Here is a 16,841-nt window from a genome sequence, read left to right on the forward strand (position 1 = left end):
GAATAAATGAATGACATTTTTCAACAAATATTCATTGAAACACTGCTCAATGGATATTTACCATCTTGATTACTGTCAGATGTAGACAAATCAAAGGTCGCACACATAAAAAGCCCACTAAGTGTGACTCCAACAGGGGGGCAGACGGCAAGGCCTTGGGCTACATGAGATGGGGAGCTGAAACTGAGGGTCCTGACATAAAGCTAGCACTTGGGAAAAGGTGGACCAGAAGAAATTCACCCACGGGCAAAGGACAATAAGGAAGCTTATCTGTTTTCCCTCTAGGTTCTAAGTGATGGGGGAAACATCTCTGAGAATCTAAAATCTATGCCTCATGCAAATATGAGGTTCAATTTTACAATACCCTCAAAATGGAAAACCCCAAAACCAGGTCAGGAAAATTCATCTCAGGCCATCGATGTCCCCTCATGCTCCTGGCTGAAATAAACGCAAAACTCCTCCAGAAGAGAGTGCTCCCATTTCAGGCCACAAAAAGCTGCTGCAGAGAAAATAATCCCCAATAAATATGAGCTCACGTCAAGACTACAGGACACACAAGGAAATGGATCACCATGAGTGACAGTTGGTCATGTCTGACACACCATAGCATTAGAATGCTTTATTTCATTAAATCATGATTTGATTAAAAGTATTTTTATAAGGAATCAAAATCCTACAAAAGAAACAAAGTATTATTACCAGAACCCACTCAGTGTATACAAGGGTATATTCCACTCTCATGAAATTTGTCTTATTGCCCCAACTCAGCACAGTGTCTTAGAATATGGAAAGTCCTAGAAACCCTTCTGGAATATGGTGGCTTTTACTCAGTAGGTGCTGTTCCTTTCTTTTCCTAGGGATACATACTCAACTTCTGAGTCCACTTGTCTCCTCATTGGAGAGTATTAAGATAATTCTCAGGATTTACTAATTTTCCTTCTTTCATCAGTACTGTATCTGTAATAGGATTAGGTTGAGGCACAGCTCTGATGAACCACATTTCAAAGTTTTGGTATAAGATTGTGCCCTATTTCTTGTTCAGTTGTTACTGGCAAATTTTTAGAAGTTTTGTGGAAACTATTTTTGGGTCATTTTATAAGGTATTAGAGGAAGGAATGTCATGATCCTGCTTCACTCTGCCATCTTTACTAGAAAGTTCCATACCAATGTTTTTTAGATTCTATAAGGGTTTCAGAGACATTAAGCTCTGCTTCAGCTTGGGCAGCTCTACATTTAGTGGTGTTTGTGTGTTGTTGACTTTAGGGTTTTGTTGTTTATAATATTGGGGAGTAAGGAGATATTGGACACTTCCTGTTCACGGGCACATGATGCATTAGCTGCCCCAACTTGGCAGAGCAATTGATTACATTTCACTACAGGACTTTGTTGGTGACATCCTGTAGAGAGGGAGACCAATCTCAGTGGGATGCTGGGGACAGAAGGCAGGCTGGAGGGAATTGAGTATGGAATGAACAATGATGGCATAGGAACAATGAGTTTGGACAACTAATGAAGGCTGCCTGAGAAGAGAGAGAGTTAGAGCAATGTGTGGGGTTAAGGGTAGATTTATAGCCTTTATTTAAGGGAGAGGCTTGAGCATTTTAAAATTCTGAAGAATCCAATAGAGAAAGAGAGGTTAGAGCTAAAACAAAATGTGGAAACAACTGGTGGAGGTTAGACAGAATGAGATCCAGAGTGCAGGAGGAGAAATTAGTCCTCAATATAAGAGAAGTAACTCTGTCCATGGAAAGCGGGAAGAATGGAGATGACCACAATTACTTGTGAAGCTGAGGACTCGGAATTTGAGAGAGTTCTAAGAAAAGTAGGAGATGAGGTCATCTCCTGAGCATAAATGTAGACGGTGGAAGTGGGAGTTTGAAGAGACGGGAAGAGTTTTAAATTGCTTGAAATCGCCAATGGAACATAGGAGAAAGTGACAATTTGGGATAGTCAGAAGAGCTACCAGGGAAACTAGAAAAATCTCTGAAAGTTAGTTGAGGTTGGAGACTATAGGTTAATGATGGATCTTGTCTTCATGGCTAAGTGGTTTTAACCAGCTACACTCAGAAACATACTCAAAGAGGGAACGGAGAGAAGAAGTAGATTGATGGACTGATCTAAGGCTGGGGCTTCAAGGGAAGTCAGGGTATTGACCAGAGAATGACTAAGTGATACACTATTGGATCTCAGCTAGACAGGGAGGGATATGATCACACGAGGGGCTGATAGGCAGAGGCTGGGGGGGCTTGATGGAGGAGAACAACAGTTACAGAGAGAGTAAATGGAGCAAGCGAGAGAAAAGGAACAGAAGTTGTAATCAGAAAAGTGAACAATTTTATTGCAAGAATTCAGTAGTAGATCAATGTTAACAAACCTGAAATCTGACTATAAGTGTGGACACTAGCGGAGTGAAGGTGAAGGCCGGTGAAGTTGAGTTAATGAGCTGAAAGACCTGGGCACTGGATGGGGGTCAACATGGGCAATTAAGTCACCAGGATCATGGAGGAAGCTGGGGTGAATAGAAGCCCCTTATCTATGTACACGAGTCTTAAATAAAAGCAGGGGGCAATCAGGCAGACAGTAGCAGTGATGAGGTGGAGTAGAGGATGATACAGTTGGAGAGCTGGAGGTCAAAGTAGTCTCTCATATACCAGCTTTAAGAGTGATGGCCAGGCAAGTGGCATTGGGGCCAAGGATGTCACATCTTGACCCCCAAATTTGAGGTAGGTGTGAGAGGGAAGGAGTATCCTCAAGGGACAAGAGATGGTAGGAATGTTCTGAGAATAAGTTAAGGATGTTAGGAGGATTGTCCATCACGGAATTCAGATTCCAGAGGGCACAGAGGAAAAGCATGGGAGGAAAGGGAACATTGGGAAGTGAGATGAGGGCAGAGGAAGCACAAAGGAGAAAGGCAATGAGAAACAGGAGAAGGTGTATAAGCAGAAGAGTTGACTAAAGATGACCAGGATGGAGCCATGATGGCGTTAAGTGGTCCTATGTGTTCCAAAAAGATTGATCCCAGCAGGCCATAGGTGGATGGTGGGTAAGAAGAGAAGAGAGGGATTAAGATGCTACAAAACATATCATTCTCCAGTAAGCAAAGAACTCAAGACTCTCTAGAGACTGATTCCTCCCTTCCAAAGCTGCATTAGCCCAAGTCCCAAGTCCTTCAAGATACAGATGCCAAGATGGGATGTGGCATAAAAGAAATGTATTAGAGGAAACGTCTCTGAGAGAGATTGCAAAGGGAGCCAGGAGAAGCTGGGAAGGCTACCAGATCACAATGAAGATCTGATTCCAAGTGAAGGAGAGAAGGAGGAAGCAAGGTTGTGTGGAAGCGTCAGCCAAAGTCGCCCATCAGAGTCCATCTCCCAGGAATAGGCCTGTCACAGTGTCCTTAGTAGGGTCGTTGGCTGAGAGTAGCCTGTGTAAGCATGGCCTCAGCATGAATGCAAGGATGGATTTCAGAGTGCAGCAGCTGGGACCCTCAGCCAATTATGCTCCTTTCAGAGATATGGAGACTTGTTCCCTTGGCTGCCACACAACACAATAATATTTGTATGTCTAAGGCAACATTTCTCAAAATACGTTCTGCAGAGCCTTGGCCCATAAGTATCTGCACGAGAATAAAAAAGGGGTTCCCTGATAAAATAATTGTGGGAGACACTGCATGCCCTCTCTCCCTCATGGAGGATCATAATGCTGATTAGCATATTAAGAGCTCTGAGAAGTCCTGTAGTAAGGAAACTTGCTTTATTTTTTTAGTCCAGCTATTTTTCAAACTTACTTGAATGAAGTCCCCCATACCATTTTTTTTCGTATACTTTTTAGCACACTGCAGAATAAACTGAATACGCACTGAGAAAGCCTCTGTTAGGATATAGTTAACAATTTTTCTTCCAGTGAGTACTTATAAAATCTATATTTCAGGTTGATTATCAATGAGATTGTATTTTGGAAAGATCATCTCCCCTTTGTTGTCCTCACAGGTAGCCCAGCTTCTGAGAGGACCAAGCACTATGATGGAGTTTTTGGCATTAGCCAGTATGTGGGAGAAAATGTGGGAAGCAGGTGTGACATTCTCAGATTCCCTAAAATTACACTCAGTGGGTATTTGCCCCTTCGATCTATTACTCAATACCAAACAACTAATCCAGCAGAAAACTGATTATTCTCTAGAATTAGTTTTGCACATTTTCCATTAAGAAGCAGTGCTATTTAAAACTTAGAATAGCTATTATATGGGAATATCAGTATCATAGATTATTTTTTTCTGTAGTTTCCAAATTTTCTGTAGTGGAATATTTACTAATAAAAAGTAGATAGATGAGAGAGAGAGAGATGATCGATAATCTGAGAGCACTGATATTTGAAGAAGCCATTTTAAGGGATAGATTAAATTATCATAATTCTAAAATTTTGAATACCCGTTTCTCAACATCAAGTTAAAGCTCTGGGAAATGTCATCTTGCTGGCCTTCCTCATCCTAGCATTCTCACATCCCTTCACTGAGCTAAATTTAATGTTCTACCTATCAATCAGCAGCCAGTCAAGAGACAGAAATCACATCAGTGATCTGACAAAGAACATTTACTATGAAGAATCAATAACTAGTAGAAGAGCATTAACTACCCAAGGAAGGAGGGAGGAGGAATGGCAGATGTGGGGAGCAGTCTTTAGGCTGAGGCAGAGCCCCCAAGAAAGAACACACTTGGCAAATGCCTTCCCTCCCAAGACTGAGATTCAGGCTTTGGTAGAGAGGGTGTGACTGCAACCCAGTGGCTTGTCAGGGAGTTTGCGGAGGGGCTGCCATTGGGGCTATTGAGCAGGAAGCTGCCCACAGGGGTACCGTGAGACTCACAGGAGGGTGGGCATCACTAGGTCTCCATACAGCACTGACAGATCAGCCCAGGGAGCAAAAACGAACAAACAGCAACAACAAAATCCTGGAACCAGAATAAGAAGCCTCTGCCTCTTCCTGTTATTCTCTGGCGCCTTCTACATCACTGGCGAAGGAGAAATGTTTATAGATTTCAGCTCTAAGATCATAAAGCAAGGCAAAGCAGGGTGGGTTAGGAGCTGAAAGGCAGTGAATTAACAACAGATGCGTTGGATCCTTTGCTTTTTTATTGAGGGCCAATGTCACATGAAGAATATTTCTGCATCTTCTGTGAAATTATTGCTAAAGTCATAACTGTGTTTTCCAACCTCCCTGATATAAGAACTGAGTACCAAGAAAGGATGAGCTAATGAGCATTAATTATTGGACCTAATCACTTGCTGCTTCCGTGCTCATCTGTCGGCAAGGCTTTCTCTGACTATCCTGTGTAAAATGTGAACCCCAAACCACCCTGGCCCTGCCTAGTCTCCTTTCCTGCTCTGCTTTTCCCCATAGAACTTCTCTCCTACTATCCTGCCATTTCCTTGCTTATTTTGTCCTTGTCTGTAGAATGTAAGCTCCATGAAGGTCAGGATCTTTGCCTATTTTGTTCATCGATGTGCCCTCAGCACCTAGAACAGTGCTGGACACATGCTAGGTAGTCTGTAAATATTTGTTGAATAAACGAGTCATCTACATGTATGGAAGAATGAGCGTACAACATGATAGTTTCTTAGACTGAAATTGGGGTTGAATTATAGTGATAAGAGGAACTCAGACCCTCAAAGGTAGGGTTTACGAGTCATATGCCAAAGCCACAGAACGTGGTGACATTTCACAAATAATGATGACTCTGTTATGGTTCCAGACATCAGAATGGTAAATAAAACTTTCCTCTTGCCTCAACTTCAGACCTCTAAATCATTCCTTCCTACCAATTTAGAAGTTTCAAGAATCCCATGGCCTTGGAGATCTAATACACAGTACAGTGATTATAGACAACAAAACTGTATTATAAACATTCAACTTGCTAAGAGAATAGATCTTAATTGTTCCCACCACTAGAAGAAATGATAATCATGTGACAAAACAGAGGTGTTAGCTAAAGCTACAATGGCAATCATGTTGGAGTATCAATGTATCAAATCAATGTGTTCTACATGTTAAACTTACACAATGTTATATGTCAATTACATCTCAGTTAAAAAAAGGAAAAATCCCATGGCCTGAGTGTGGAAAAGCAGAATTCTGGGAATGAAGCCAAAATAAAATAATACTGAAAGTGAAGGCCATGTGAGTATTGGGAAGTTAGGGTGATTCTAAATTTACAAAACAGGGTTTTTCTTTGGGAAACCAAATTTCACATGATTCTGTGACATGTATGAGGTAACTGCCTGCTGCTATTTTCTTCAGCTTAACCATAACTTGTGCAGTATGTGTATTCATGGGGTTTCTCAAGTTTCAAAGTCTGACTTGACTCTCATCCCCTTGCCTGGGACTGACCGGTGAGCATCGGCAATAAAGCAACACGAGTCACCATCACTTACTCTCTCAAGGTTGTGGGGTGTCCTGGTGTAGCTCTAAATAGCCCAGCAAAGGAGGTAGAGCCCCAGGAAGAAGGACCACTGCTGATCCCAGGGCAGTGGCCGCCACCAGTAGGCAGAGCTTCCCAGGGCACGGTGACCCTCACTCACTCACAGAAGCCCATGCTGGGTGGGACGGGCGGGAGAGGACTCGTTGGGAAGCCTTCACAGCCTGGGTTCCCACCAGCACCAACCCCTCCGTACGGAGGAGCATCACTTTGATGTTTCCCTTCAGTTACACTTACTGCTAAACACATGCTGGCCTGGGCTCTTTTTGTTTATTTTTCCTTTCTCTTAATAGTGTCCTCATTTTCATTTCTATTTTAGTAGATCCAAGTTCTGTATTGAATGCTATCTCAAACACATCTTTGGCATTAACAGGATGTCATTTAACCAGTGATATGAATGCTAAACTAATGTGTAAGGCTGATTCCCAAATTAGGTCCCTCATAGGTACAAGTAGTTGATTCGGGAGAAGTTTATACAGATTTTTCAGTTATTTCGAGTTCCTCTTCTCAGTTCGTCCTTCTTCCAAACCGCCCCCGTGCCTTTCCCTCCTCCACGCTGTCTCCTCCCAGCACTCCAGATCTGGGTTCTTCCCTCAGTCTCCTTTCTCCCCGGCGTCAAACCTCGCCCCACCCTCAGCCTCAGTCTGGGGTTGAACTTGTTCCCCTCGCATTCTCTGCAGCTCCGACTGGGTGACGCCTCCGTGTCCTCACCATGGAATTTTCCTGCGCTGGGTTCTCCTTTTTGGAGCAGGGTCAGCTCCTAACAGCTTGCCTAACTCCTTGCTTTCCTCAGTATCAATGCCCATGGCTGCCCTGAGCTCATGGGCACTAAGGCCCCTTCTTGCACCCCCCTTCCCGACTGACATTGCTCTGTGGCTTCGATTTTCCCAAAATCCTTTCTGGGGACCCCATGCCTCAGCCAAAGCACAGTCTCTCTCAAAAGTGACAACAAAAACCCAAGCGCACGCCGCTCACTGTGGTTCTCCATGCCATGTTCACTCAGGGAGTGGGCGTCTGCTGAGGCTGATGAAATGCTGCAGGCGAGCATTAGGCCCCTGGGGTCTGAGTGCATAGTCACCATGTGACATTCTTCTCCTCAGCTGCTAGCTGTTACCTGCTCAGAGTGGTAGATGCCAGCAGTGCCTTCGCACACACCCTTAGTATCGCCAAGCAGCAGCGGGAACTTAGTTCCCTTATCTAGGGCGGCCAGGAGGACGGCTGTCTGAAGGGCACAGGGAAATCAGAGGCGGGGTACAGGGAAGCGGGAGGAGGAAACAACTTCCTAGTTCCTCTCAGAGGCTTAAGAAACACTCAAGGGTCTGGGGGAGCTTTCAAGTTGCTTTATTTCGGGGAGTCCCCGAGAACTGTGACTGGTGAGGTAGAGCTACCAGGGGGATAAAGAGTGGTTTCTTTTGCCCTTAACGGTCAGGACCGTCTGTTCCAAAGGAAGCTGGTCTCTCAACTGTCCCGGGCCATTCCCACAGCAACTCAGATGGTGGGTCAGGAGGCTGTGCCCTTCTCCGCAGAAACTGGGTCAAGTGGTAAGTCAACTGTGTATTTAACCAGTTAGTCCATGTGGATGCTGAAGATGGTTTCACTTTTGCAAACATTTGTTTATATCTTTCGAGAGAAGAACTCAGACCTCTCAGCCTGTCACAGGAAGCTGTTTCAGGGGGTGAGCAAATTTTTTAACCACATAGAAATTACAACTGACTCTAATTTCGTGAAACTAAACCACAGTACTTGGGTGTCTTTAATTGTGTATTCTCTTATGTGTCTTCAAGTAGGCAAGAATTTCTTGTTTTTACCGAGAGAATTAACTTCTATGAAGACGTGTCACGTTTTATTTCTCTGTGGTGATAGCACTCTACTGAGCACCTAAGGGCTTAATGAATAGACCAATTCTAGTAGCTGCTCTGGGGAGGTGGGGCGGTGTTAAAGAAATGTTTATGTTCTGTCTTCTGTGATGTAGACCTACTCTGGCTGAAATTAAGCACCAGAAGAGGAATGTATGGCTTCATGGGCACTAGTCTGTGTGTGTTTCCTCCAGGACCCTACAGCTGTATGAAAGGGTAATAATCTTTCATTTATCCACAGGGCAGCCTGAAGATGGCTAATCACACGTCCACAGAGGATGACTATGATGTCCTCATAGAGGACGATCTGAAGAACAACGAGATAGAACAATGCGACCAATATGACAACAAGATTCTCTCAACCCAGCTGGTGCCACCCCTCTACACGATGGTGTTCATACTTGGTCTCCTGGACAATCTCTTGGCTGTGCTTATCCTGGTAAAACATAAAGGACTCAAAAAAGTGGGAAATATCTATTTCCTAAACTTGGCACTTTCTAATTTGTGTTTCTTGGTCACCCTGCTGTTCTGGGCTCACTCTGCTGCCCGTGGGGGGATTCTCGGCGATCCCATGTGTCAAATTCTTGTTGCGCTCTCCTCTGTAGGCCTATACAGTGAGGCGTTTTTCAATGTCCTTCTGACTGTGCAAAGGTACCTGGTGTTTTTTGATGTGGAGACCCTTTCCTTGGTGCCCTGTGGCATCATCACAAGTATCCTGGCATGGATAACAGCCGTTCTGGTCTCTTTGCCAGAATTCATGTTTTACAAACCTCAGATGGAAAGCCAGAAATACAAGTGTTTCTTTAGCAAACCTCATTTCCTGCCAGCTGATGAGACCTTCTGGAATCAGTTTCTGACCTTGAAGATGAACATTTTGGGACTTCTTTTCCCACTGTTTGTTTTTATATTTTGCTACGTGCGAATGAGAAAGACACTAAGGTTTGGGGTGAGCAACTATGACATTTACAAGCTTGTTTTTGCCGTAATGGTTGTTTTCCTTCTGATGTGGGGACCCTACAATGTTGCGCTTTTCCTGTCTGCTTTCAAAGAATACTTCTCCCTGCAAGGCTGCAGGAGCAGCTACAACCTGGACAGAAGTGTTCAGATCGTGAAAATCATCGCCACCACCCACTGCTGTGTCAACCCGCTCCTCTACGTGTTTCTTGACAAGGAATTTAGGAGACATCTCTGCCACCTTTGCTATTGGTGTAATAACACTCCACTGCAACCCACTAAGAGACCCACACAACATACACAACAGCACAGGGAAGAAGAGGACCCATCTACTGAAGTGTAAACTAGCCTCCATCAGAGGAAGGATAAATGAACATCGATTTTTGTCTCGTTGCCTTGTTTTGTGTAACTTTTTTTACACATTTGTGTATAAAATAGCATACAGGAAGAAAAGGGGAGGTGAGCAAACATTCGCCAAGCGTCGACTTTGTCCCCAGCGCCGTGCTACGCTCTTTACAAATGGTAGCCCCTTCGCTCCACACTGCCCGTCCATGGTGTGGGTGGGACTGGTCTCATTTCTCTGAGGAGGAAACTGAGGCTCAGAAATTTGTCTGAGATGACACAGCTAGAAAGTGGCAGGGCTGAGACACAAACCCGGGTGCCATTCGCTCCAGAGTCCAGGCTTAGTCTCACTTCCAAAAATTGGGAAAGAAAACACATAAAATAAATGTGTACTTGAACATAGAATAAAATAAATATGTGCTTTTAAACCAGTTGGACCACATTCCAAATTAGAAGCAACCCATTCACACAGAAGTAATTTTTCAGGCACATTTTATTGCATGTAATTGAGAGAACTGGCTAGCTGGAGGCTGTAGATGAAAAAAGGTACAGTGGTTTGCTCTGTGAAGGTCTCCAGGTTTTCCTGGCTACTCGCCGTACCCCCGAGGCCCCCAGATACCCCCAACCTGTGAGCCTCCCAAGGTATCCAGTACTTCCTCCTATTATATAACAATAGTAAATGGAAGATTTTGTTTAGAAATGTTTAACACAATGCATGCTGTGTCTTTTTCAGTGTAACATATACTTCAGGCCTCACCGGCCTGTGACTACAAAACCATGACCCCCCTCCTTTCTATAGCTGAATTCATAGTGCACAGGCTCCCACCTGCCACATCAGCAGGAGACCAACTCTTCAGCAGGGTTACCTCCCTGGACCCCCAGATCTGTAAGAGTGGCTCAGCCTTGATCCTAAAACAGCCCTCCTGACTCCGTTGTTTGGAGCTGGACCCCACACTCACTGGTCTCTTGTTACTCTCACTCCTGGTCTCTGAGGCCTTGAGGAAACCACTGCCTTGCTGCCACAGGACACTGCACTGTTCATGGCTGAGTCCTGCAGACATGGGGCCCGGGCCAGCTGCCTCCTCCTGCTGGCCCAGCAGCTTTGCACTGAAGAGAACTGGCGGCCTGGCATCAATGCCTGCTGAAGACCTAACCAAGTCACCCACTCCTGCTGCACCCAAGGGCACCAGCCCACATGGCTCCCCTCCTTGCATCAGACACATGTTCATGCCATTGAAACTTAGAGGAAAGCAGTGGGCCTCTATCCCTCCCTCACAGGAGGCTCCTTCCTTCCTGTCTAAAATTGATGAGTGCAAATAGATACACAGGGACATCTAATCCATCGAAAGCCTAGCTTTTGACAAACCAAAAAGTGTCCTTTATTTCTTCCTCAAGAACAGTAGATGGAAATTTGCCTTAGTTATTTTTCTTTTTTTAATTAAACTTTTTTTTGATAAATTTGAGGTGTTAAATTTTGTAAATTTAAGATGTACACCATGTTACATTGATACACTTGTATACTGTAATATGATTGCCAATGTAACAGTATTTATCACGTTACATAATTATAGTACAGTATTATTATCTATATTCATTATACTGTGCATTACAGCTGTATGGTTTATTTACCACTTGTTATAAGTTTGTACTGTTAAACACCATCAGTCTGATCCCTCCACACCCTATCCCCTGGTAACCACTGTTTTACTCTGTTTTTTTAACAGGTTTGACTTGTGTGCGTGTGTGTGTGTGTGTGTGTGTGTGTGTGTGTGTGAGGAAGATCAGCCCTGAGCTAACATCCATGCCAATCCTCCTCTTTTTGCTGAGGAAGACTGGCCCTGGGCTAACATCCGTGCCCATCTTCCTCTCCTTTTTTTTTTTTTTTTATATGGGACGCTGCCACAGCATGGCCTGACAAGTGGTGCATCGGTGCACACCCGGGATCCAAACCTAGGCCACCAGCAGCAGAGCCCCTCCAGGTTTGACTTTTTTAGATTCCACATATGAGTGATATTATATAGTACTTATATTTCTCTGTCTGACTTATCTCACTTAGCATAATGTGTTTAAGGTCCATCCATGTTATTGCAAATCCCAAGATATCTTCATTTTTCGTGGCTGCATAATATTCTATTCTGTATACGTACCAAATCTTTTTTATCCATTCAACTGTTGATTGGCATTTGGGTTGTTTCCGTATCTTGGCTATTGTGAATAATGCTGCGATAAACGTGGGTGTGCATATATCTCATCGAAATCCTGTTTTCATTTCCTTCGGGTATTTAGTTCGAAGTGGAATTGCTAGATCGTATGGTATTTTTAATTTTTTGAGGACTCTCCATATTGTTTTCCAGGTGATTGGACTAATTTACATTCCGCCAACAGTGTACGAGGGTTCCCTTTTCACCACATCCTCCCCAGCACTTGTCTCTTGTCTTCTTGATGATGGCCATTCTGACAGGTGCGAGGTGATATCTTGTGGTTTTTATTTGCATGTCCCTGATGATTAGTGATGTTGAGCATCTTTTCATGTGCCTGTTGGCCATTTTGATGTCCTCTTTGAATAAACGTCCATTTAGTTCTTCTGCCCGTTGTTTAATCCAGTTATTTGGTTTTTTGATCATTGTTGTTATTAAGTTGTGTTAGTTCTTTATATATTTTGGATATTAACCCCTCATCCAATACATGCTTTGCAAACATTTTCTCCCATTCTGTAGACTGCCGTTTCATTTTGTTAATTGTTTCTTTTGCTGTGCAAAAGCTTTTGAGTGTGATGTAGTCCCATTAGTTGATTTTTTTTTTTTTTTTTTGCTTGAGGAAGATTAGCCCAGAGCTTACATCTGTGCCAGTCTTCCTCTACTTTATATGTGGGTCGCCACCACAGTGTGGCTGATGAGTGGAATAGGTCCACGCCTGGGATCCAAATCCACAAACCCAGGCTGCTGAAGTGGAACTTGCCAAACCCAACCACTACGCCACAGGGCCGGCCCCAGTGCCGCCCACCCCCATTTGTTGATTTTTACTTTTGTTGTTTGTGCTTTTGGTGTCATGTCCAAAAAATCATTGCCAAGGCCAATATCAATAAGCTTCTTCCTTATGTTTTCTTCTAGGAGTTTTATGGTATCATTTCCTGTGTTTAAGTCTTTGGTCCATTTCAAGTTAATTTTTGTAAGTCATGTGAGATGGAGTCCAATTTCATTGTTCTGTGTGTATTTTTCCAGTTTTCCCACTATTACTTGTTGAAGAGACTGTCCTCCCACTGGGTGTTCTTGGCTCCCTTGTTGAATATTAGTTGACTGTATTTGTCAGGATTTAATTCTAGGCTCTCTATTCTGTTCCATTGGTCAATGTGTCTATTGTTGGTGCCAGTACCTTACTGTTTTTATTACTATGGCTTTGTAGTATAGTTTGTAATCAGGAAGTGTGATATCTTCAGCTTTGTTCTTTATTCTCAAAATTGCTTTGGCTATTCGAGGTCTTTTGTGATTCCACACAAATTTCAGGAGTGTTTCTTCTATTTCTGTGAAGAATCCCCACCATTTTGATGGGGATTGCATTGAATCTGTAAATGGCTTTGGGTAGTATGGCCATTTTAACAGTATTTATTCTTCCAATCCATGAGCATGTGCTGTCTTTCCATTTGTTTGTGTCTTCTGTGATTTCTTTCAGCAGTCTTGTAGTTTTGATTGCACAGATATTTCACTTCCTTGGTTAAATTTATTCCTAAGTATTTTACTGTTTTTGATGCTACTGTGATTGGGATAGTTTTCTTTATTTCTTTTTCCAATGCTTCATCATTAGTGTAAAGGAATGTCACTGATTTCTGTAAGTTGATTTTGTAACCTGCCACCTTACTGAAATCATTGATTCATTCCAACAGTTTTTTGATTGACTCTTTGGGATTTTCTATATATACGATCATATTGTCAGCAAATAGAGACAATTTTACTTCTTCCTTCCCTATTTGGATGACTTCTATTTCTTTGGCTTGCCTAATTGCTCTGGGTAGGACTTCCAGTACTATCTTGAATAGGAGTAGTGAGAGTGAGCAGTCCTGTCTTGTTCCTGATCTCAGAGGAAGCTCTTTCAATTTTTCTCCATTGAGTATAATGTTAGCTCTGGGTTTGTCATATGTGGCCTTTATTATGTTGAGGTATGTTTCTTCTATACCCAATCTATTAAAGGTTTTTATCATGAAGGGATGCTATATTTTGTCAAATGCTTTTTCTGCATCTATTGAGATGATCATGTGATTTTTATCTTTCATTATATTGATGTGATGAATTACAATTATTGATTTACATCTGATGAAACATCTTTGTATCCCAGGGATAAATCCTACTTGGTCATGGTGTACAATCCTTTTAATGTGATCTTGAATTTGGTTTGCTAATATTTTGCTGAGAATATTTGCATTTATATTCATCAGGGGTATTGGTCTATGATTTTCTTTACTTGTGATATCCTTATGTGGTTTTGATATCAAGGTAATGCTGGATTTGTAGAATGAGTTTGGAAGTGTTCCTTCTTCCTCAATATTTTGGAAGAGTTTGAGGAGGATTGGTGTTAATTCTTCTTCAAATGTTTGATAGAATTCACCAGTGAAGCTGTCTGGCCCTAGAGTTTTCTGTATTGGGGGTTTTTTGATGACTGACTCAATCTTTTGATTCATTATTGGCCTGTTTAGATTTTTTATTTCTTCTTGATTCAGTCTTGGTAAGCTACGTGTTTCTAGAAATGTACCCATTTCTTCTAGGTTATGTAATTTGTTGGCATATCATTGTTCACAGTAGTCTCTTATAATTGTCTATATTTCTCTAGTATCAGTTGTGACATTTCCTCTTTCGTTTCTAATTTTATTTAAGTCTTCTCTTTTTTTCTTAGTCTAGCTAAAGGTTTGTCAATTTTGTTTATCTTTTCAAAGAATCAGCTTTTAGTTTTATTGATCCTTTCTATTTTTTCTGGTCTCTATTTCATTTATTTCCACTCTGATTTTTATTATTTCTGTCCTTCTGCTAAAGTTGGGCTTAAATTTTTCCTCTTTTTCTAATTCCTTGAGGGTAAAGTTAGGTTGTTTTTTTTGAGATCTTTCTGATTTCTTAATATATATGTTTATTGCTACAAACTTTCTTTCAGAACTGTTTTTGCTGCATCCCACAAAATTTGATATGTTGTAATTTCATTTTCATTTGTTTTGAGATAATTTTTTATTTCCCTTGAGATTTCTTCTTTGACCCATTGGTTGTTTAGAAGTGTGTTGTTTAGTTTCCGTACATTTGAATATCTACTCACTTCCTCTTATTGTTGATTTCTAACTTCATGCCATTGTGGTCAGAGAAGACAGTTGGTATGATTTCAGTCTCCTTAAATTTGCTAAGATTAGTTTTGTGGCCTATCATATGATCTATCCTAGAGAATGTTCCATTTGCATTTGAGAAGAATGTTTATTCTGCTGCTGTCAAATGGAATATTCTATGTATATCTATTAAGTCCATTTGTTCTAAAGCACGGTTCAATTTCAATGTTTCCTTGTTGATTTCCTGTCTGGATGACCTATCCATTGCTGATAGTGGGGTATTGAAGTCCTCTACTATTGTTGTATTTTTGTCTATTTCTCCCTTTAAATCTATTAGTATTTGCTTAGTATATTTTGGTGCTCAGATGTTGGAGCATATATATTTATGATTGTTATATCTTCTTCATGTGTTGACCCCTGTATTCATTATATAATGACCTTTTTTTGTCTCTTGTTACTTTTTTGTGTGTGTGTGTGTGAGGAAGATCAGCCCTGAGCGAACATCCACGCTAATCCTCCTCTTTTTGCTGAGGAAGACCGGCTCTGAGCTAACATCTATTGCCAATCCTCCTCCTTTTTTTTTTTCCCCCACAAAGCCCCAGTAGATAGTTGTATGTCATAGTTGGACACCCTTCTAGTTGCTGTATGTGGGACGCAGCCTCAGCATGGCTGGAGAAGCGGTGCGTTGGTGCACGCCCAGGATCCGAACCCAGGCTGCCAGTAGCGGAGCGCCCGCACTTAACCGCTAAGCCACGGGGCCGGCCCCTCTTGTTACTTTTGTTTACCATATACTTGGAGTATCATCTTCCACCCCTTCACTTTGAGTCTATGTTTGCTTTGGAGCTGAGATGAGTCTCCTGAAGGCAGCATATAGTTGGGTCTTGTTCTTTAATCTACCCAGCAACTCTGTGCCTTTTGATTGGTGAGTTTAATCTATTTACATTTATGATAATTATTGATATATGAGGACTTACTACTGCCATTTTATCTTTGGTTTTCTGGTTGTTTTGTATCTCCATTGTTTCTTTTTCTTTGTGTTTCTGTTGCCTTTTTAGTTTGGTGGTTTTCTATGATGATTTGCTCAGTTTCCCCTTTTTCTAATGTTTCATGTGTAACTCTAGATTTTTTGTGATTACCATGAGGATTGTATAAAATGTCTCATAGATAAAATAATCCTTTTTCTGCTGATAGCAATTTATCTTCATTTGCCTAAAAGTTTCCATCATTTTTCTCTCCTTTTATATTTTTATCATCACAAATTATCCCTTGATGTGCTGTGAGTTAGTTACCAAACTGTAGTAGCTATAGTTATTCTTGATGCTTTTTTTCCTTTAACCTTTATGCTATTATTAAATGTTTAACACTCTATTATAAAACAGAGTTATAATTTGCTGATTCTGTCTGTCCATTTATCACCTTACTCAAAGTTTTGTGTACTTTTATCTTTTTGTTTCAGGTAGAAGAGTTCCTTTCAACATTTCTTGTAAGTCAGGTCTATTGGTGGTGAACTCCCTCAGCTTTTTTTTGTCTGGAAAGCCTTTATTTCTCCTTTGTATCTGAAGGATAACTTTGCTGGATAGAGTATTCTTGGCTGGCAATTTTTATTTTTCAATACTTTGAATACATTATTCCACTCTCTCCTGGCCTGTAGAGTTTCTGCTGAGAAATCTGCTTATAGTCTAATGAAGGTTCCCTTGTAGGTTACTCTCTCTTTTTCCCTGGATGCTTTAAGATTCTTTCTTTATCATTGACTTTTGACAGTATCATTATAATGTGTCTTGGAGAGGGTTTTTGCATTGAGACAGTCAGTTGATCTATTAGCTTTGTGGACTTCTATGTCTAGTTCTTTCTCTAGGTTTGGAAAGTTCTCAGCTATTATTTCTTAAATAACTTCTCTGTTCCCTTCTCCTTCTCTTCACCTTC

At 41.7% G+C, this 16,841-nt stretch overlaps 1 protein-coding gene across 2 annotated transcripts; it reads left to right on the top strand.

Moving 5' to 3' along the window:
• Positions 1-7,631: 7,631 nt before the first annotated feature.
• CCRL2 (C-C motif chemokine receptor like 2) lies at positions 7,632-9,673 on the top strand. 2 transcript variants are annotated; one of them, XM_058556772.1, is made up of 2 exons: positions 7,632-8,011; positions 8,568-9,673. In XM_058556772.1, the coding sequence occupies exon 2, from the start codon at positions 8,580-8,582 to the stop codon at positions 9,621-9,623; it is 1,044 nt and encodes a 347-aa protein (XP_058412755.1). In that variant the 5' UTR covers positions 7,632-8,011; positions 8,568-8,579; the 3' UTR covers positions 9,624-9,673. The 2 variants fall into 2 exon arrangements, with proteins under 2 accessions (XP_058412755.1, XP_058412746.1); XM_058556763.1 differs by lacking the exon at positions 7,632-8,011 and adding an exon at positions 8,024-8,145.
• Positions 9,674-16,841: the final 7,168 nt, after the last annotated feature.

This window comes from Diceros bicornis, chromosome 2, assembly GCF_020826845.1.
Source record: "Diceros bicornis minor isolate mBicDic1 chromosome 2, mDicBic1.mat.cur, whole genome shotgun sequence".
Classification (NCBI taxonomy): domain Eukaryota; kingdom Metazoa; phylum Chordata; class Mammalia; order Perissodactyla; family Rhinocerotidae; genus Diceros; species Diceros bicornis.

Coding starts and splice junctions, on each gene's coding strand:
- CCRL2 (XM_058556763.1), top strand. CDS start 8,044: ATGTGGATGCTGAAGATGGTTTCACTTTTGCAAACATTTGTTTATATC. Junction 8,146..8,567: donor ACAGGAAGCTGTTTCAGGGG/GTGAGCAAATTT, acceptor ATTTATCCACAG/GGCAGCCTGAAGATGGCTAA.